Source organism: Hylobates moloch, unplaced genomic scaffold, assembly GCF_009828535.3.
Source record: "Hylobates moloch isolate HMO894 unplaced genomic scaffold, HMol_V3 SCAFFOLD_14, whole genome shotgun sequence".
Lineage (NCBI taxonomy): Eukaryota > Metazoa > Chordata > Mammalia > Primates > Hylobatidae > Hylobates > Hylobates moloch.
The window spans coordinates 54294093-54313760 of NW_026652289.1; the positions used below are offsets into that span (position 1 = coordinate 54294093).

The 19668-nt window shown below is 54.7% G+C and overlaps 2 protein-coding genes across 4 annotated transcripts in view; one reads left to right on the forward strand and one right to left on the reverse strand.

The window, feature by feature from the left end:
• LOC116481899 (cholesterol side-chain cleavage enzyme, mitochondrial) overlaps positions 1 to 7995 on the forward strand; it is a 30436-nt gene extending 22441 nt beyond the window's left edge. The window contains exons 3-9 of the mRNA XM_032174925.2: positions 212 to 411; positions 1462 to 1665; positions 2316 to 2476; positions 6004 to 6170; positions 6442 to 6520; positions 6989 to 7186; positions 7653 to 7995. Of these exons, the coding sequence (XP_032030816.1) occupies positions 212 to 411; positions 1462 to 1665; positions 2316 to 2476; positions 6004 to 6170; positions 6442 to 6520; positions 6989 to 7186; positions 7653 to 7784 (1141 nt within the window). The 3' untranslated portion in view covers positions 7785 to 7995. The remainder of the gene's footprint in view (positions 1 to 211; positions 412 to 1461; positions 1666 to 2315; positions 2477 to 6003; positions 6171 to 6441; positions 6521 to 6988; positions 7187 to 7652) is intronic.
• A 2167-nt stretch (positions 7996 to 10162) lies between these two features.
• CCDC33 (coiled-coil domain containing 33) overlaps positions 10163 to 19668 on the reverse strand; it is a 100342-nt gene continuing 90836 nt past the window's right edge. The window contains exons 10-18 of one of the 3 annotated variants that reach the window (XM_058427755.1): positions 15441 to 15606; positions 15044 to 15132; positions 14684 to 14815; positions 14500 to 14593; positions 12953 to 13119; positions 12476 to 12577; positions 11833 to 11919; positions 10688 to 10801; positions 10163 to 10275 (exon numbers count right to left, since the gene is read on the reverse strand). In XM_058427755.1, coding sequence (XP_058283738.1) covers positions 10261 to 10275; positions 10688 to 10801; positions 11833 to 11919; positions 12476 to 12577; positions 12953 to 13119; positions 14500 to 14593; positions 14684 to 14815; positions 15044 to 15132; positions 15441 to 15606 — 966 coding nt within the window. In that variant the 3' untranslated portion in view covers positions 10163 to 10260. Of the gene's footprint in view, positions 10276 to 10603; positions 10802 to 11832; positions 11920 to 12205; positions 12322 to 12475; positions 12578 to 12952; positions 13120 to 14499; positions 14594 to 14683; positions 14816 to 15043; positions 15133 to 15440; positions 15607 to 19668 lie in introns of those variants that run through there. The other 2 variants (XM_058427754.1, XM_058427756.1) reach the window with 2 other exon arrangements.

A 19668-nucleotide genomic window follows, 5' to 3' on the forward strand; every position in this document is an offset into this window, starting at 1 on the left:
CTCTTTTTCCTTTCTCTTCTCCCAGCCAGGCAGAGCAGGGAGGAGGTGAGAGGCAGAGGGTGCTGGGAGAGGTGAGGGCAGGGGCCCTGGTGGGAGTGCTGGATGCTGTGAGCTGTGACTCAGCTTCCTGGGAAAACTGAGTCAGCTCCCTCTGTGTTCACCAGGCCTGGGGTCTGTGACCATGAGGGCTTGTGGGCCCATGTTTTCTCAGGAAGTCGGCAGCCTGGAAGAAAGACCGGGTGGCCCTGAACCAGGAGGTGATGGCTCCAGAGACCACCAAGAACTTTTTGCCCTTGTTGGATGCAGTGTCTCGGGACTTCGTCAGTGTCCTGCACAGGCGCATCAAGAAGGCGGGCTCTGGAAATTATTCAGGGGACATCAGTGATGACCTGTTTCGCTTTGCCTTTGAGTGTAAGGGGCTTGCACCTGGCTGGCAGTGGGCATGGGGGTGGGAGGACTCAGTGTTCACTCTCTTACCTTGAGATTCAGTACAGACCCTGCAGAGGCATTGAGACTGGCTTCTGGGATGAGCTGCTGATCATATCCTCCACTGCCTGCTACTCAGAGGCAATGTAAGACCACCCTGGGCAACAGAGTGAGACCCCTTGCTCTGGGGTTCTCTCATCTGGCATTCTCTCTCATCTGGCATTTGTGCTGTAGGAGCAAGGGTCCCCAAAGTACAGGTCCCTATTGCAACCATCCTTCAAAGCCAGAGCTTGGCTTGGACCTTCATTCTGCAAGTCTCCACCTCCTGGGCCATAGACCTTTGGAGTCTGGTAGGGTAGAGGAGAGTTCAACGGTTAATCTGAGGTAGGCATTGAAGAATCTGTAGGAGTTATCTAGATGGGGTAAGGAAGTCAGGCAGTATAGGTAGAGGGAACCGCACATACAAAGGCCCTGTGGCTTGATGAAGATTGTGTGGTCGGAGCAAGAGATTTGGGGTGCCCAGAGCTTTGTATGAAATCAGTATTCAAATTACTCACCCGGTAGGTGGGGAAAACTTGAGGCTGTTGTAACTTCTTAGGTCCAGCAAGACTAGGTCCTGGATGGTTAATTATCCAGGGATTTATGACCTTCAGTCTCCTTTCTGACCTGTTTCAGGAAGTATTTAGCCAGTTCAGCCAATTACAGATGAGGACTCTCTCTTGGTGGAAGCGTGGGCAGAGCAGTTGCATCCTGGGCTAGGCCCTCTCTCAGCTCTGCTGGAGACCCTGCTTCCCACCTTTCAGGTCCTCCACATGCCCCTCTGCAGGACGTGTGTGATTGCCAGAGGTCAGCTTTCTCAGCCTTGCATCTTAGCCCTTTGGGACTCAGGCCTCAATTTATTTACTGAAGGAGGCTGAGGGTATGGGCAAGAGATCCTTTGTGCTGAGGGAGGTGAGGGTGGAGGTATCCCTGGGAGTTGTGGCTCTCAGATGGCCCCGTCAGAAATGGCTTCTCAGCCTCTGCCTCTCCCTGCAGCCATCACTAACGTCATTTTTGGGGAGCGCCAGGGGATGCTGGAGGAAGTAGTGAACCCCGAGGCCCAGCGATTCATTGATGCCATCTACCAGATGTTTCACACCAGCGTCCCCATGCTCAACCTTCCCCCAGACCTGTTCCGTCTGTTCAGGACCAAGACCTGGAAGGACCATGTGGCTGCATGGGACGTGATTTTCAGTAAAGGTGAGGGCTTCTCTGGCTGTGCTCTCCTCCTCGGAGCCCCAGGCCTCAGCCAGCTCCTTTGTCCCACGCTATGTCAATGGGCACTGACTTGACCTGTAGGAAACCCACACTGTGGTGGGCAGGCATGGGTGTCAGGAAGGCCCTGGAACCCCTGGAAATGGAGGATGGAAGGCTGGCTGTTGGGGATTATTAGATTTTTCTGGAAAAAGAGGAACAAAGACATCTGTGATCTTCTTCAAAGGAGCTCATGTTCCCCAGAGGGCAAAGGGCCAGTGTCTGAGCCACGGCTGTGCTGGATGACAGGGACTTGGGTGGGAGAGATGGGGAAGGTTGGGTGGAGAAGGCTGGTCAGGGTATGGCAGAGTCAACTTCCACCTCTGCCCTTTACACCCACGTGACCTTGGGCAAGTGACTATCTCTCTGCACCTCTGTTATCTGTAAAATGGGGATGATGTCACATACCCCAAGAATTCGACGAAAAAAAGATATGAAGGGCTTAGTACAGAGTAAGTGCTCAGTAAAACGGCAGCCTAAGAAGCACAGGGCTCCAGAATCCCCAGGCCCTTGGTGCCACCTTTCACCACAGACTACCCTCCTTCCCGCCCACCTGCAGGGAACCTCACTCTTTTTTCTTTCCTCCTTCCCCACAGCTGACATATACACCCAGAACTTCTACTGGGAATTGAGACAGAAAGGAAGTGTTCACCACGATTACCGTGGCATCCTCTACAGACTCCTGGGAGACAGCAAGATGTCCTTCGAGGACATCAAGGCCAACGTCACGGAGATGCTGGCAGGAGGGGTGGACACGGTGAGGTGGCTGTAGGGGCGGCACCTTGTTCCCCACTGTGCCCATGTGCCCCTTCCCCACCAGGCGCCTCGTTGTCTGAAACCCTGTTGTTCAAGGCATTCCTGCTCATGTAGGATATGTCTTCCTCCTTGCCTCATTTCCAAAGCACTAATCTCCTAGGATGGTGAGGTCAAAGTCAAGTCACCCTGGGCATGATTTGAGGCTGATCAGCCATTTTTCTTTGCCTGTGAGAGAGGAGTGGCTGGGCATGGTGGTGAGGTCCAGGTTCCACGTGAAGTCTCCGCAGGAGGAGGTCCCCTCTGGAGGCTTGCTCTGTCACAGCCCTGCTGATGGAGGACAATGCCCCCAGCTCCTGGTGGAGAACACACTCACTCAAATCCAGGGAAGCAGGCAGGAGCCCGGAAACATTGGGAGGCCGAGGCATTTGCTGTGGGCTCTGCCGTCCAGGGTCTTTTTGTTGTCCTTCCTCCTCCCCTTTCCAGCCCTCAGTACCCTACAGTGCCCCCAACGCCTAGAGGCATCCCCTGTGCTCTTTCCATAGCAGCATGGCACCCTAGAAACTTCTTTCTTTGGATATTAAGAATGATCAGTCCTGGCTGGGCACAGTGGCTCACGCCTGTAATCCCAGCACTTTGGGAAGTGAAGGTGGGCAGATCATGAGGTCAGAAGTTCGAGACCAGCCTGTCCAACATAGTGAAACCCCATCTCTACTAAAAATACAAAAAACTAGCTGGGCCTGGTGGTGGGCACCTGCAATCCCAGCTATTCAGGAGGCTGAGGCAGGAGAATCGCTTGAGCCCGTGAGGCAGAGATTGTGGTGAGCCGAGATCGAATCACTGCACTCCAGCCCAGGCGATAGTGCGAGACTCCATCTCAAAACGAATACAGTAGACCTCAAATGTCCTCACATGGCTCAGAGGGGAGGGGTGTGGTTTGCTAGGGCTGCCGTAACAAAATCCAATTGACTGGGCGATTTATTTATTTATTTATTTATTTTTTTGAGACGGCGTCTCGCTCTGTTGCCCAGGCTGGAGTGCAGTGGTGCAATCTCGGCTCACTGCAAGCTCCGCCTCCCGGGTTCACGCCATTCTCCTGCCTCAGCCTCTCCGAGTAGCTGGGACTACAGGCGCCCACCACCACGCCTGGCTAATTTTTTGTATTCTTTAGTAGAGATGGGGTTTCACCATGGTCTCGATCTCCTGACCTCGTGATCCGCCCGCTTTGGCCTCCCAAAGTGCTGGGATTACAAGCGTGAGCCACCGCGCCCGGCCGACGACTGGGCGATTTAAACAACAGACATTTATTTTCTCACAGTTCCGGAGGCTGGAAGTTCAAGGTCAAGGTGTTGGCAGGGTTGGTGCATTCTAAGGCCTCTTTCCTTGGCTTGTAGATGGCCGTCTTCTCCCTCTGTCTCACGTGGGCTTCCCTCTGTGTCTGTGTCAGAATTGTCTCTCCTCATGAGGACACTAATCAGAACTGGATTAGCATCCTCCTCAAGGACTTCATTTTACTTTAAAATCTTTAAAGGTTCTGTCTCCAAATATAGTCACATTCTGAGGTTCTGAGGGTTAGGACTTCAGCAGATGAATTTTGGGAGGGGGTTTACAGCTCAGCCTGTAACAGGGAGGCAGCAATGTGAACGGAGGAATAGCACACTGCAGTGACAGAGGCAAGCACCCTCCACTGACAAAGCTGAGAGGCGGGGAGTGGCTAATGTGGCCGTGAAGGACACGGAGAAGGCTCCACAGAGGAGCTAAAATTCAACGTGCGTGTCTTGCAGGCTGTTGCCAGGAGGAGAGAGAAGGAATAGCATTTCAGGACTAGGGAGAAGCACATGTCAAGCCCCCTGGGTGAATCACTTTCGTTCCCAGGTATTATATCTGTGTTACACTCTGATGAAGGAGTTTCCATCCCTGAGACAGGCTGCAGATGGAGCCTTTGAGCATACCTTAAACATAGTTCATTGTCTATTACGTAGAAGAGATCTTCAAAAATCACTCACCAGCACCAAAGAAACAATACCGTGAGGTAACATTTATTAAGCACATACTATATGGCAGGCAGGGTCCTAAGCTGTTTACGTATGTTACCTCATTTAATACTCACAAACAACACTCTAAGGTATGTTACCATCATCCCCCTTTTTCAGATGAGGAAACTAGAGCACAGAGAGGTTAAATAACTTGGTCAAGGTCACACAGCTAGTAACACAGTTAACCACCTTATTAAATCCCAAGTACATCTCTATGGCAGGCCTTGGCAGTACTGAGATGAATACACATATTTGATTAGAGTCTTGCAGAGGGAGCACATCCTTGCTTCTTAGGTGGGGAAGGGAATTCCATGAAGAGGACCTAGCATGGGGAAGACTTCTGGGCTTCAGGGGCTGTGTGCCATGCCATGTAGCTGGAGCATTAGGTGTGTGTTGGAGAGAGGTGGGGAGTGGGGGATTGGGGAGCAGCAGGCAGGTGTTGAGGGGCCCTGTGGCTCAGGCCTGAGCCTCTGTACTTCATCTGGAGGCTCTGGGGAGCCAGGCAAGGATTTTAAGCTGAGAAGGAGCTGTGTGTTGTTTCAGTTTCCTCATCTGAAAAAGGGGGATGATGGTAACATACCTTAGAGGGTTGTTTGTGAGTATTAAATGAGGTAACATATGTAAACAGCTTAGGACACTGCCTGCCATATAATATGTGCTTAATAAATGTTACCTCACAGCTTGTCGTTGCTGCCCCTGCCAGGAGGAGGGAGGAGGGTGTCTAAGTCTGTTGGACAAAAATATGATCCTTGGTAAGATAATGTGTCAACAACCCATGTCCTAGTCCCCAGGAGGGAGGGCTGCTCCAGGCTGGAGTCCCAAACTGGCCTGGTTTGCCATCGTTGAGGAATCTGGGACTGTGGGGTTTGATGAGGGTCACTCAGATCTCTGGCGAAGGGCTAGTGGTCACAGCCTCTGGCTTATGTTGAGATTAGCGGATTAATTTCAACACACACCACACACTAATTGCAACACTAATAGGAAACATCTGGCTGGTCTGGTTTCAGCCTCTTTGAGCCTTACTTGAAGCCATGCTGCTATAGGTGAAGGCTAAGGTTTTAGGAAGTTCTACTGGAAAGAGGGGTGGTTGTTTAACAAGGCATTTCAAAAGGAATGGCAGTCATTCTGGAGTGCAATCATTATAGAAGGATTTGGCCTCTAAGAGCCTCTGGAATTATTTGGAAGAAGGAATTGGCTGTGTAGCTGACACTCTACTCGCTGGGGACATGGGTGGGTTTTTGGTGACATGAGGGATGAGGGCAGGGACGAGCTGCCTTGAATGTTTCTGCCTGGCCGGCAAGAAAGGCTTCTTGGACATTTGCCTTTTAGACAATGGAATGTGTTTTGCTTTAGCAGAGGATGGTCTTGGAGACTCGGATGGGGGTGGGGGAGAAAGAGGTTCTTGGAAATGAAAATTTAGCATGGGGTCAAGGACCTCAAGGGGCCCTGGAGTGACAGGCCCTCCTGGTCTTCTGTATACCCTACTCCCCACCAGACGTCCATGACCCTGCAGTGGCACTTGTACGAGATGGCACGCAACCTGAAGGTGCAGGATATGCTGCGGGCAGAGGTCTTGGCTGCGCGGCGCCAGGCCCAGGGAGACATGGCCACGATGCTGCAGCTGGTCCCCCTCCTCAAAGCCAGCATCAAGGAGACACTAAGGCAAGCCCACATCCACCCATGCCGCTCCCAACTCCAATCCCTGGGCAGGGCCAGGGAAGTGCCCGGGGAAAGGGTTATGAGGATGGGCTGGTGGAGGAGGTTGGAAGCAGGAAGTGAAAAGTCTGGAGGAGAAAGAAATAGAGCCAGGGCCCTACCCCCCGGTCCCCCCAGGCTGCTGCAGCTGGGGATGAGATGCCACACAGGGTGTGGGGCTCCGGGGGCTGTGTCCAGCCTTTGGGGCCATCAGCTTCTGAGTGCCCTCCTCCTGCAGACTTCACCCCATCTCCGTGACCCTGCAGAGATATCTTGTAAATGACTTGGTTCTTCGAGATTACATGATTCCTGCCAAGGTAGGTGCAGCCAGCAGGCTGTAGGCTCCGCCAGTCAGAGAGGGCTGGGGCAGGCTGGAATTGCAGACAGAGGGTGGCGCTGGGGCCCTGGTGGGGCCCTTGATGGCAGCAGTCCAAGTCTGAGTGAAGGGCAGAGGTGGTGGGCATGGTGGGCGGTGACCTCTAGGATGTTATTGGAACCCAGGGTTAGGAGGGAGACTTCATGATTTGCCTGGGTCTGAGGAAAGGGTGGGACAATCTTCCTGGCCTTGGGTCTTCAGCCATCCCCATTTGGTGGGTAAGGATCACGGAGGGGCAGGGCCTTGTTCAAGGCTGCACAGTGGGCAGAATGTCCTGCCCTGGAGAGCCGGGCAGCCATGCTGGGGAGTGGGAGTGGTGGTGAGAGGGCAGGGGACTGGGGAAGGGGGTTTTGTGCTCAGGGCTGTGGGGAAGTGGGGCTTACTCAGGCCTCTGATCACCTTGCCTCAGACACTGGTGCAGGTGGCCATCTATGCTCTGGGCCGAGAGCCCACCTTCTTCTTCGACCCGGAAAATTTTGACCCAACCCGATGGCTGAGCAAAGACAAGAATGTCACCTACTTCCGGAACTTGGGCTTTGGCTGGGGTGTGCGGCAGTGTCTGGGACGGCGGATCGCTGAGCTAGAGATGACCATCTTCCTCATCAATGTGAGTCAAGCTGGGGACATCTAGGCACCCTGGGCTGGCCCTGGCCCTAATGAAGGCACCAACCTTCCTCCTCCTATCTCTGTCCAGAGCCCAAGGATGTCAGTGCTGGGGCACATCTACCTCTAGTTACTTGCTCTCGCTCTCTCCCACAATTCCCTGCTGCCCCCTCTTTCAGGCTCAACCACTCATCACCCACTGATGCCCCTGGCCATCCATTCCCATGGTGGTGATGGGATGGGATAGGACTGAGGTTTGTAGATAAGTTAAGGTCTAGGCCTAAATCAAGGGAATGCAGCACTAAGGGTGCATTATCAGGCACTGTGCAGGGTTACACCAGGAGCTGGTGGTGAACTCCTTGGAACTCCTCAAATCACACTCCACAGGCACTGCCTATGGGTGAATGGGCCTGGCTAGGGAGACAGATCCTCCCCTGCCCTCCCCTAAACCTACCATCTGCCTTTCTCAGATGCTGGAGAACTTCAGAGTTGAAATCCAACACCTCAGCGATGTGGGCACCACATTCAACCTCATCCTGATGCCTGAAAAGCCCATCTCCTTCACCTTCTGGCCCTTTAACCAGGAAGCAACCCAGGAGTGATCAGAGAGGATGGCCTGCAGCCACATGGGAGGAAGGCCCAGGGGGTGGGGCCCATGGGGTCTCTGCATCTTCAGTCGTCTGTCCCCAGCCCTGCTCCTTTCTGCCCAGCCTGCTGAGCAGGTAGAATGGGTTCTCAGTGGTCACCTTCCTCAGCTCAGCTGGGCCACTTCTCTTCACCCACCCCATGGAGACAATAAACAGCTGAACCATGTGGTGTCTTAACGTTCCATCAGACTCATTAGGTGTTCATCACTCCTGTGGAGATGCTTCCTCGGTTAAAGCAGGATCTGGGCATGCTCAGGAGACCCCAGGCAGCCACGCTTGAAGCCACCTCTGCTGGGACCCCCTCACCCATGGCAGCTCAGGAGCCAGCAGAATCAATTCCAGGCTCCCTGGGGCAAGGGGTGAGGCAGAGTGGGGCAGAGGAGGGGAGGCAACTGCCACTGTGCCAGGAGCTACAGAAGCATCAGGCAGAAGGGCAAAGGAGAACTGGGGAGTTCTGTGGGTGGCCCCAACAGGTGTGGGCCAGTCCTGCCTTTCTGAGTGGACCTGCCCCACAGGGGTAAGGCTCGCACAGGGCTCTGCTTGGGTGAACTCTGGGTGGGAGTTCCCTGTGGGGCATGAGGACTTCCTGCCAAGGCCCAGCCAGAGTCCTGGGCATGGCAAAGGCTGAGAACTGTGGGTGAGAACCCCTGCTACTGAAGGGCTGGTGTGAGGTGGTTGACTGGGGATGAGAGGCCAGCCTGCTTCCTTTACCCTTCCCAGGCCTCCCCTGGCCTTGCTCCAGGCCTCATGTTCTTGCTCTGGGGGCTTGTGCCCCCTTGTCCAAGGGCGGGAGGTGGGGAGACTATTTTGCAGCAGAGCTGCTGGTTTGTTATTTGGACTGAACGACACTGGTCTCGACTTCCGCCCCCTAATCCCTTGGGGTCTCACAACTCCTGACCTGATTCCTCTTGGCCCTCGGCTATCCAAGTCTAAGTCCTGCAGGCAGGTGGGGGAAGCTAGTCCAGCTGAGGCCAGTGGTCCAGCTGGCCTGGCTTCTCCTGCCCAAAGCTGTGAGATCTGGATCCACTCTTGGAGGCTTTCTGCTTTCCCCACCACACAATCCTCTTCCCTGTTGTCTTTGTCTCTCCTTCCTGTGTCCTTTTTCTTCTCTGGTCCTTTTTCTGACTTAGGAGTCAGCTTTGACTCAGAAATGTTATAGCTGGAAAGAGTCTTACAGCCAAAGAGGTCAAGCTCTGCATGGAATAGATGGGGAAACCGAAGCCCAGAGAGGTTGCTTGGGTCCCTTGAGGTCACACAGCATGCTTGCCCCCAGAACCCGGGCCTCCTGACTCCCCGTAGGTGCCTCCTTCCCCTGGCCCAATCTGCTCTCCTGCCCCTGGCTACATTTGGACACATCATTGCCAGCTCAGCCTAGTGGCTTAATGGAGTATTTCACAATGATACGTGACTGCCACAGGAAGGCTTCAAGTCTCCCAGTCTTTCCCTTTCCATGAGACAGACAAACCAAACTTGAAAGAAGGAACGTCAGACACGATAGATGTTTTGGGGCAGATGAAAAGGACAAGCCTCCCTCATATCTCCCAACGGAGCTGGTCTCTGGTGGCCTTGCTTCTTCTCCGGGTCTGGAAGGGGCCCGTCTCCCTGGCCCCTGCTTTGGAAGCCCTCTTCTCTCCACGCTGCTGGGTCCACTGTGGCCCTTGGCTTTCCAAAGATGCTGGCTCCTGGGGCAGGCAGGAGGCTGTAAGGCTGCAGCAGAAGGCCCAGGCCCAGACCCAGAGTGAGGTCTAGGAGGAGGAAGCAGGGCCCCCAGGCTGCCCTGCTCCAGGAAAGAGGCAAATGCTCACAGAGCTACAACATTTAATAAAGTCATTTTTAGGGGGCGGGGATGAGACTCCCCAGCACACAGGGAAGGAGGCCTGCTCCGGGGCTCAGGTCTGCTGAGAGTTAGCAGTCTCCTTCTCGGGGTTCGAGGGCTTGTTGAGCTTAGTGTCTGAGCTGGCAGCAGGGGCTCCAGCTTTGAGGGCTGCTTGAGGTCCGTGGAGTGGGTGAGGGCACTCTGTGGTGTGCAAGGCGGGGCGCATGAGTACCCCCCATTCCCAGGGAGCGACCTGCTCAAGGGCATATTGCCTGACTAAACCAGGCCTCAGAGTGTCCAGAACCCAGTGGGCCATGACCTCTCAAAGATTTCTAAACCCATTTTGCCACAGCAGGTGACACCTAATTTCTCCACGAGTCCCCAGGGCTCAGGTGAGTGTGCAAAGGTTGCCTTTGTTCCTTGCCTGTTGCCTCATCCTTTCCAGGCCTTTCCCAGGAGCTGCTGCTGAGCCTGTGGCCATGGGCAAAGCACAGCTGGCTCAAGAGCAGGAGAAGTCAGGGTCTTTGCTTTGCGGGGCTGGGCGGTCCCGGGGTTGAACTTGAGCGGCAGTTGTGAGCAGGCCTGTTTGTTCTCGGGAAGTTGGCAAAGTGGAGCCTACATCGTGGCCATCTAGGAAGGGTGTGCTGATTTGAGAATCTTAGGCTCCATGGAGTCAGGGTGGTGGGGCCACAAGCTACTCTGCCCATGAGCGCAGCCAGTCCTAAAGCACACTCAGTGTCAGGGCATCCCGGAGATGCCTGCATGGCCCCCTCATCCACAGCGATCTCCTTGAGTTTCACAGCACCCCGTGGGGGAAAGGGTAGTCTTGGCAGGGGTTTTCTGTTCCCCTCAGACAGGTGGGGGAATTAAGACCGAGCCTTCTGTTGGTAATGGAGCAGGAATGGGAGCCTAGGACTCCTGACCCCCAGCCCCGGAGTTGGCCCCACAATGGCTTTTCTCAGGGCCCAGTGACTTTGGGGGTGGGATGGCTTCCTGCTCCACCACCTGAGCCCCTGGGAGCTACTCCAGGGGAGTCACTCACGGGCTGTTCTATGATGATGGAGGTCAAGGGGTGCCTGAAACCTTTTTCTTGCTCCTGCAGCCGTGTGGCCAGATCCTGCTTCTCTCGTCCCCAGCGTCGAGCTGCGTCCTCTAACTGCAGACACAGAGAGGGACAATTGGAGGACCATGGGCAGCAGGGCTAATCCCTGATGGCCAGGACAACCAGGGCCTGAGCCTGCTGTCCAGGCAGAAAGCAAAGCTCTGAGCCATGTGGGCTTGACACCTTCCCGAGACCTCAGGGGTGGCGGGGTAAAGGTGAGGGGGCCAAACAGTCAGGCAGCCTGACCAAGACACAGATGGACATTTCAACAACATACTGAGCTCTGCTCCTGAGTCCACACTGATCCCTGATTCTGGTCATAGACAGAGCCTGACCCTGGTCACACACTGAACCCTGACCCTGATTGTACACTGAACCCTGACCCTGGTCATACACTGAACCCTGATCCTGGTCATACACTGAACCCTAACCCTGGTCACACACTGAACCCTAACCTGGTTGTACACTGAACCCTGACCCTGGTTGCACACTGAACCCTGACTTTGGTCACACACTGAACCCTAACCCTGGTCACACACTGAACCCTGACCCTGGTAACACACTGAACCCTAACCTGGTTGTACACTGAACCCTGACCCTGGTTGCACATTGAACCTTGACTCTGGTCATAGACAGAGCCAGACCCTGGTCACACACTGAACCCTGACCCTGGTTGTACACTGAACCCTGACCCTGGTCATACACTGAACCCTAACCCTGGTCACACACTGAACCCTAATCTGGTTGTACACTGAACCCTGACCCTGGTTGCACGCTGAACCCTGACTCTGGTCACACAATGAATCCTAACCCTGGACGCACACTGAACCCTGACCCTGGTCATACACTGAACCCTAACCCTGGTCACACACTGAACCCTAACAACCCTGGTCGCACACTGAACCCTGACCCTGGTTGTACACTGAGTCCTGACCCTGGTTGCACACTGAACCCTGACCCTGGCCACACACTAAGCCCTGATCCTGGTCATAGATTGAGCCTAGACCCTGCTCACACACTGAGCCCTGGTTATAGGCTGTGTGGTGAGCCTGGTCCAGCCTCATCAACTCCTGCATCTCACCCACCTGGCTTTCCAGGGACATGATCCGGCTCTGAGCGTGTTCCAGCTTGGCCAGGAGGTTGAACTTGTCTGAAGTACCAGAGAGGAGATCCTGTAGGCAAAGCACAAACTCACATTTGGCCCCAGCTGGGGGCTGTGGCAGTGTGAGCTTGGGAAACCGTAAGGTATTGAGGAAGAAACCAGTCAGGCCTGAGTTCAGACTGAGCTCCTGAGGCAGAGCTTCAGACCTGGGCCGAACTCTCTTCTGGAAGTTCAGAACAGGATCTGGCATGTGCCTTTTTCACAGCTGTTTCCCACACAGATTTTGAGAATATGAAGTTTTGACACAACTTTTTTTTAATGTAAAATATATCAGGGAGCCCCCTATAATTAATGCACTGGGAGTCTTTCAGTGAAGTGAAGAACCTGTGAGGTGGTTGACCTCATCCCTCACACTTTACCTGGATGTCCACGAGTCAGGTGTGCTTTCAGCAGAACTCACCTCGGGCGAGTCCTGGGATGGAGAGAAAACTCTCCTGTGCCCCCGCCCTGCCCAATCTTCTGTGATTCCAAATGTTCTGCTTGGGGGTTTATGTAAAGCAAGGGGCCCCGAAGCAGCTTCAGAGGTGGAGCAGGGCCTGGGCATTTCTAGGCCCTGGGCCACCCACCTGTGCAGGCAGGGTCCCTGTGCACTCTGAGTGGCCTGGGCCATGCGTCTCTCGCAGCCTCTCTGTCAAGTCTCCTCCTGCTCCCAACTCCCTGGGGTCCACCTGGGATGGAAAAGGGCTCTCTAAGGCTGCACCAAGACCAGGGAATGCTCCAGAAGGGTGTTTTGAGAGGCCTGTGTAGGGTCCAGATGGAGGCCAGCCAGGTGAAAAAGGGGTCAGGGTTCAGGGGCCAAGGGTCAACAAGGGGCTTGCTTTCTCCTGGGATGCTAGATGAGGTTAAAGGTGAAGTGTTCGGGGACACACATTCCACAGGAGAAAAAGACCAAGGCCTGAGAACTGATTCCAGGAGCCTCCAGGCAGACTGGAGACCCTGGGAAGCCTAGCTCTTGGTCTTGATCTTCAACTTGGGTTGTACCATGGGTGATTTCTGGGCACCCAGTGACCGGCACAGGCAGGCCCAGGTCAAGGGCCTCTTACCGGCAGGGCCCGTTGCTGCAGAATGATGGGGGCCGGCTGGTGGCGGTTCTTATCTAGCTCCATCCGCAGCTTCGCGTTTTCTGCCAGCAGCACCGAGTAAATTTCAACCGGCAGGTTCTCTCCCATAGAACCCAAGGGAAGGCCAGAGGCTGAGAGCACAGGGAAGCCTAGAGACACGGCCACAGATGTTGGTGAGATGGGCTCTCCTGCTTCCCATGTCCCTGTCCTGATCTGCTCCAGCATTTTGCTTCAATCTGCCACCCCTCCCCTCTACTCCCAAGCCTTCAATGGCTCCCTACTGCCAGTGGGATCAGGTGCACACAGGCTGTCCTTCTAGGCTCTTTAGAACCTGACCCCAACGTTCTCTCTAAATCCTCATTTGTCTTCAGTGTATTTCAGCTCCTCACCTCTCTCTTCCTCCCTTCTCTGATCCTGGAATTCTTCTCACTCCCTGGGCCTTTGATCTGGCTGTTTCCCCTCCCTAGGTTGCCTTCTAAGTCTCATCCAGATTCCTGGATGACCTCAGGCTTCCTGAAAGGCCAGCCCAGCTTTCATTGCTTTCTAAAGTCCCCTAGAAACACCCTCCTGTCCCTGAGACCCTCAGCGGTGAAGGCTAAGCACAGAGCTGGGCACACAGGGGTCCTGGGTGAGGTTGCACAGGCAGGCTCAGGGAAATCCCTTGCTTTGGGCTGGCCTGATATGGTATTACCTGGTCCTTTCTGCTTATCAGAGGCTGACTGGCAGTTTTAGGTGGCTTTTGGTTAATATCAATGGGGAAGAAAACCTCCAAATCATTTATTTATTTATTTATTTTGAGACGGAGTCTCCCTCTGCCACCCAGGCCAGAGTACAGTGGCACAATCTTGGCTCACTGCAACCTCTGCCTCCTGGGCTCAAGTGATTCTCCTGCCTCAGCCTCCCAAGTAGCTGGGATTATAGCTGCCCGCCACCATGCCCAGCTAATTTTTGCATTTTTAGTAGAGATGGGGTTTCACCATGTTGGCCAGGCTGGTCTTGAACTCCTGACCTCAAGTGATCTGCCCTCCTCGGCCTCCCAAAGTGCTGGGATTATAGGCATGAACCATTGCACCTGGCCCCAAATCATTGATTTAATCAAAGTATTTTTGTTTGTTTGCTTTGCAGAGGCAGAATCTTTGGCGGTATGGGGAAATAATTCGACGGATCCTGGGGTTAGGAGCTGGGAAGTGTTGCCCCAGGTGGCCCTTCTTTTGGGGAAGGCCGTCTCTGCTGTGCTAGTCTGCAAGGCCCTTCTCTGGAGGTCCAGCCTCTTTCTAGCCTGGCTCACACTGCATCCCGATTGTGTTCTGAGGGGCTTCCAGGGAAGGAGGGAGCTCAGGGGATCTCTGGATGAGGGGCCTGAATGAGGAGGGGAGCAGGGCAATCCTGGGTCTCCCTGGCCCACAGACATAACTGAATGCAGGGGACCTCTTCGCAGGTTCTCCTGAAGCTGAGAGGCTCCAGGAAGGCAGGGCCTCCAGGGGAGGGGCAGAAGCTGGGGAGCTGATCACATCAGAGTGTCGACCCACCCATGCAGGGCTTTCCCTGCTGCCTGTTCGGAGGAGGGGGCTTGCTCCTGTCCTGCAGCCTGTCTTCCAGCACCCGCTCCATCTTCTCGATCACCTGGAGAGCAGAGCAGAGGCTGGGCTGGCCCAGGGGCTCCCTACTGTGCCATCATCAGTGGGCCTCAGGGGCAGCCCGTCTGCCACTTGCCTTCTCCTGGTGCCGCACGGTCTCCTCCAGCGCCTTCATCTTCTGCAGCTTGCCCTGGTACTGCTTCAGCAGAGCAGCCTGTGGCTGCTGGGCCTGATATAGAAGGAGCAGCTCCTTCTCTCGATCATTCTTCTGTGAGATGGGGGAGGAGGGAAGGGGAGAGAATGGGTGCCTGGGAGTCCACCTTGGCCCTGAGGGTCTGCCTCGGCCCCTCTGCTGAGTCCTCCACTGGGCTGGTCCCCCTTTCTTCCATGCTTCCATTCCCTCTGTGCCTGTTCTCCCTTCTCCTCCCAGACTCTTCTCGCCCTGATGCTCCCCACCATAGTTCCCTCCCCTCTGCCCCCACCAGCCCCAGCTCACTCGAATCAGCTCATTCTGCAAATGTTGCACCCTGTCCCTCAGTTTCTTCATATCCAGCTCACTCAGTAGCAGTTTCTGCTTCATGGACACTGTTAGGTGGGTTGGGGAGCCGGCTCAGGGAGGAAGCCTCTCCCAGCTCAAATCAGCATGGTCAGTAGCAGGAAGGCACATATCCCTTGGCCCCAGGGCTTGGGACGGGACTGGATTCTCTGTTTCCCATCCTTGAGAGGACCCAGCTGGGCAGGGACTGTGTGAGTGTCTGTGGGCGAGGGGCTCCTATTTGCCAGAGTCCAGCAGCATGCACATCTGGGAGAAGCTCCCAGCCACCCTGTTGCACAACCTGGAGCCTGGGCCCAGGCAGAAGCCCAGGTGCCCTTGGTGGCCTGCACATCCTCACCCCTGTTCTGGGCCTCACTGGCTTTGCCCTGCCCCTCTTCCTCCTCCTGCTGGGCCAGGCAGCTCCTCAGTATGAGGTTCTCTCCTTCCAGGATGCTGGCCTGTCTCCGCAGAGAGAGGATGTCCTCTGCCATCTTCTGCATGGCCCGCCGGTAGTTGTTCATCTCCTGTGGATCCCAGAGCCCAGAGCTGAGCCCACTGCCCCATAGCAACCCTGGTCCCACATCCACATCTACACTTGAAAGTCAGTGGGTCCCCCACAAGGCCAGTGAGCACCAGGAGCCCCAAGCCATGGCCCTAAGTCTTAGCAACTCCCTGGAGGGGTGGTTATGACTTGATCCTCACCTATCCTGGCCATGTGAGGGCAGCCACACTGCCCTCTCTCCCCGGGGCCACATCACGTCCTGTGATACCAACTCAGGGAGAAACCCCAAGTGTGGACACAGGGGAGGAGGTCTATGGGCAATGGAGACTTGAGAAGATCCAGGGCCAGGTTTGTAGGGTCTGGCTCAATCATAGCTATTTCTTCACCTTTTCTCTCCTCCTTCCCCCTCTTCTAATTCCTCTCATTCCTCTCGTCACTGAGAACCCAGGGAAGAACCTCTCAGAAATCCCACTGGATGCCACTTGGAGGCGACTGGGCATCAGCCCTCCAAACAGCTCAGTAGTCAGACGACCCAAGGTCACCCTGGGAGACCCAGGTTAGAACTTGGTGGAGGCTGGGATCTAGCTACAGGATGTGGGGTATGAGGTGGGGGCTGGGGGGCTGGAGTCAGCCATGAGGTCAGGAACAACAGCAATTCCTAATGTCTGATGCTCATTGAGCATTCACTGTGTTCCAGGCCTTCTTCTAAGCTTTTTATGTGCCCTCCCTCAGTCCTCTCATCAGACCTGCGTGGATAGGTACTATTATCCCCGTTCTACCAATGCGGAAACCAAGGCCCAGAAAGGTGAGTAACTTGCTCAGTTACAAGACTGATGAGTGATAGAGCCAGGGTCTGAAATCCAGGCCTGCAGGGACTTGAGCCTGTGTTCTGAAAAGCTGTGCAATTCTGCCATGAGGCCTCCATACATGGACACTTCACAATATGCTGAGAAGTGATAAAAGCAGGCTGCAAAAAGGAATGATCAGTGCAATCCCCAATTGAGAGAAAAATTCATGCCTGTATATATATATATTTAGGAAAATTAATAGGCTATATTTATATGCATTTGTTTTATAAGCAGAAATTCTCTATTGTTATTTATAAAGTTTCATAAAGGGAGTTTCTTAAATCTGAACAGCACAAAATAGAAAAGGATCGTGCAGTGGCATCATCATATCTCACTGCAACCTCGATGTGAAGCCAGAGAGGTCTGGATGGAGGAACAGCAGGTGGGAGCTGGGATGGGGGAGGAAATCGGCATGGGGAAGTGAGTTTGCTCCTGAATTTGCTAAGCCCTGGTGGCTGTGGGCTTCCTGAAGCTGTGGGAGGCTGTGTACATATGGGTGGGGACTCACACCTGCAGGAAGCAGAGAGAGCTCGGCCCCCAGCTCCCACCTGGGCCTCATGCTGACTGCGGATATGACCTGCCTTCTCAGCCACTGCCTCCCACCTGCTGCATGGCAGGCCATGGCTTCAAGAGCAGGGGTCTCCTGGCAGCAGGGGCCCACCAGACACCACTTGTCACCTGCCACTGTCTAGCCTTCTGGCTGGGCTCCCTTTAATTGCACCAGTGCCAGGTCCATCTCCCCAGCACTTGCCCCTGTTGAGTTCCAGGTCTTGGCTCCTCCAGATCTGCCCATCTGGTGTCCTCGGACAGCATTGTTAATGGAGAGACTCTGTCTAGAGACCACACACACACAGGGCTTTGCAGTCAGGCCCAGATCAGCAGGCCAGCTTGGCCACTCACATGCAGTGTGAGTTTAGCCAGGCCCCTTCACCTTTCTGAGCCTCAGAGTCCTCACACAGAGATGGCTGGTGTTGCTGTGAGGCTCAGAGTTGATGCGTGAAGCACCTACCCAGGCAGGTATAATTTGGAGGTCGCTGCTCTCCTCCACACCCATTTCTATTCTAATCACTGCTTTAATCAACAGGTCAGACCCCTTCCTCTTCCTCCTTGCTGCCCCCAGAGCTCCCAGGTCCCTCTTTTGCTGTGCTCTAAATCTTCAATTTATGGCAGCCCGTTACTGATGGGGGACTGACCAAAGGAAGCACATGATATTTTGGCAAAGGAAATTTGGCCCCTTCTTTCTTTGCCCAGCCTGGTTCAAGCTCTTAGCATGTCTGCCCTGGACAATTACAGCCGCATCCAAATGGGTTTTCTTGGCTTCCAGGGAAACATGCACACACACATCCAGGAAAATGCGTGCAGGGATGCTCACTGCAGCACAGCTTGTGGTCTTATATGAGGGCATGCTCAGTCTCTGGACCACAGGCTGTGGTCACAATGGATGACCTAGATTTTATTATACAGACACACAGAGATGGCCACGCTCTATTGTGAAAGGAAAGTGCATGTGGCGAATTAATACGATCCTGTCCATAACTGGGTTGTGTGCATGCTCATGGAGTGAGTCCTGGGGGAAGGGGCTGCCAGCTCCTCAGCCCACACCATAGGTCTGATCACCCCCTCTTCTCATTCAGAGAGTCATCTTTTCTAAGACCCTCCTATTCTCCAACTCAGCTGTTTTGAGGCATGAGCAGAGCTCTGTTAGTTTTATTTTTGTTTTGTGACGGAGTCTCACTCCATCACCCAGGCTGGAGTGCAGTGGCACAATCTTGGCTCACTGTAACCTCCGCCTCCCAGGTTCAAGCCATTCTCTGGCCTCAGCCTCCAAAATAGCTGGGACTACAGGCGTGCATCACCACACCCAGCTAATTTTTGTCTTTTTAGTAGAGATGGGGTTTCACCATGTTGGCCAGGCTAGTCTCAAACTCCTGACCTCAGGTAATCTGCCTGCCTCAGCCTCCCAAAGTGCTGGGATTACAGGCATGAGCCACCGCACCTTGCCCAGAGCTCTGTTATTAACACCCTGCTTTGACAGACAAAGAAAGCTGGGGCCCAGAGCGAAGAAGGAGATGGAGGGAGAGCATGGCTTCTGGTGAGGCTGCATCCCTGTCTCAGTCAGACAGTCCCTGATGGACTCCACGCCTCGGAGACTAGTCCTGTAGGCCTCCACAGGTGCCTATCCCCTTCCCTCATTGAGCCTGGCTGCTCTCTGAGAGAGAGGGACTCCCCCAGGGCATGGAGAGGGATCTCCACCCTGGCTTACCCCTCAGTCTGTATGCTCTCTTCCCTCTACATCTGTGGGAACCTGAAGGACCTGCTTTCCCTCCTCGGCTTCCCCCACCTGCACAGCAGGGACCTTGAGCAGCACAGCTGGTCTGGGAGGACACTGCCTGCAGATGAGCGGCCCTGACTGCTCCCCACAGCCTGGAGCTGGGCCTCCCCAGCCCCCAGGGCCATGCTCTGCGTCACAGCCCAGCCTTGAGAACAGGAAGGACACCATGGCCCAGATTCCTGTTGTGGTCCTGCTGCCTCCCCTGCTCCAATCCCTCCCCTCCAGCCCCCTCCCCACTGGGGGAGGGTCAGGCACCAGCCACTTCCTTGTCTTGTCTCTAGGCTGAGCCTCCTCTAGAAGGACCGACTCCAAAGCCATTGTGCCTAACCCTAGTGCCCACTGCATTCTCCTCGCCCACTGACACTGCGCTTTCCCCAACCAAGACCCAGCTCTCGGATCCTGCCCAGGTGAGAAATGTCAGGTGTCCCTGGGTTTGAATTGCCCCACTGCCACTGAGCGCTGGTGGCCTTTGCTGCACTGACACCTTCGCTTTGGCTCTGGAAGGGCAGCTGTTCTCTGAGCCTCAGTGTCCTCATCCGTGGAATGGGAAAATCACCCCACCTCAAGGGAGGTTGCTGTGGAGAGAGAGGGGGAATGAACAGTGCCAGCCCAGGCTCTGGCACCCAGGGTGCCTGGCAACAGCATCTCCCTTTCCTCTACCACCTTCTGAGTGCTTTCTTGTTTTCCAAGATGGAGTCTCACTCTGTCACCCAGGCTAGAGTGCAGTGGCATGATCATAGCTCACTGCAACCTTGAACTTCTGGGCTCGAGTGGTCCTCCTGACTCAGCCTCCCAAGTAGCTGGGACTACAGGTGTGTGCCACCATGCCTGGCTAATTTTTAAATTTTTTGTAAAGATGGGGCCTTGCTATGTTGCCCAGGCTGATCTTGAACTCCTGGCCTCA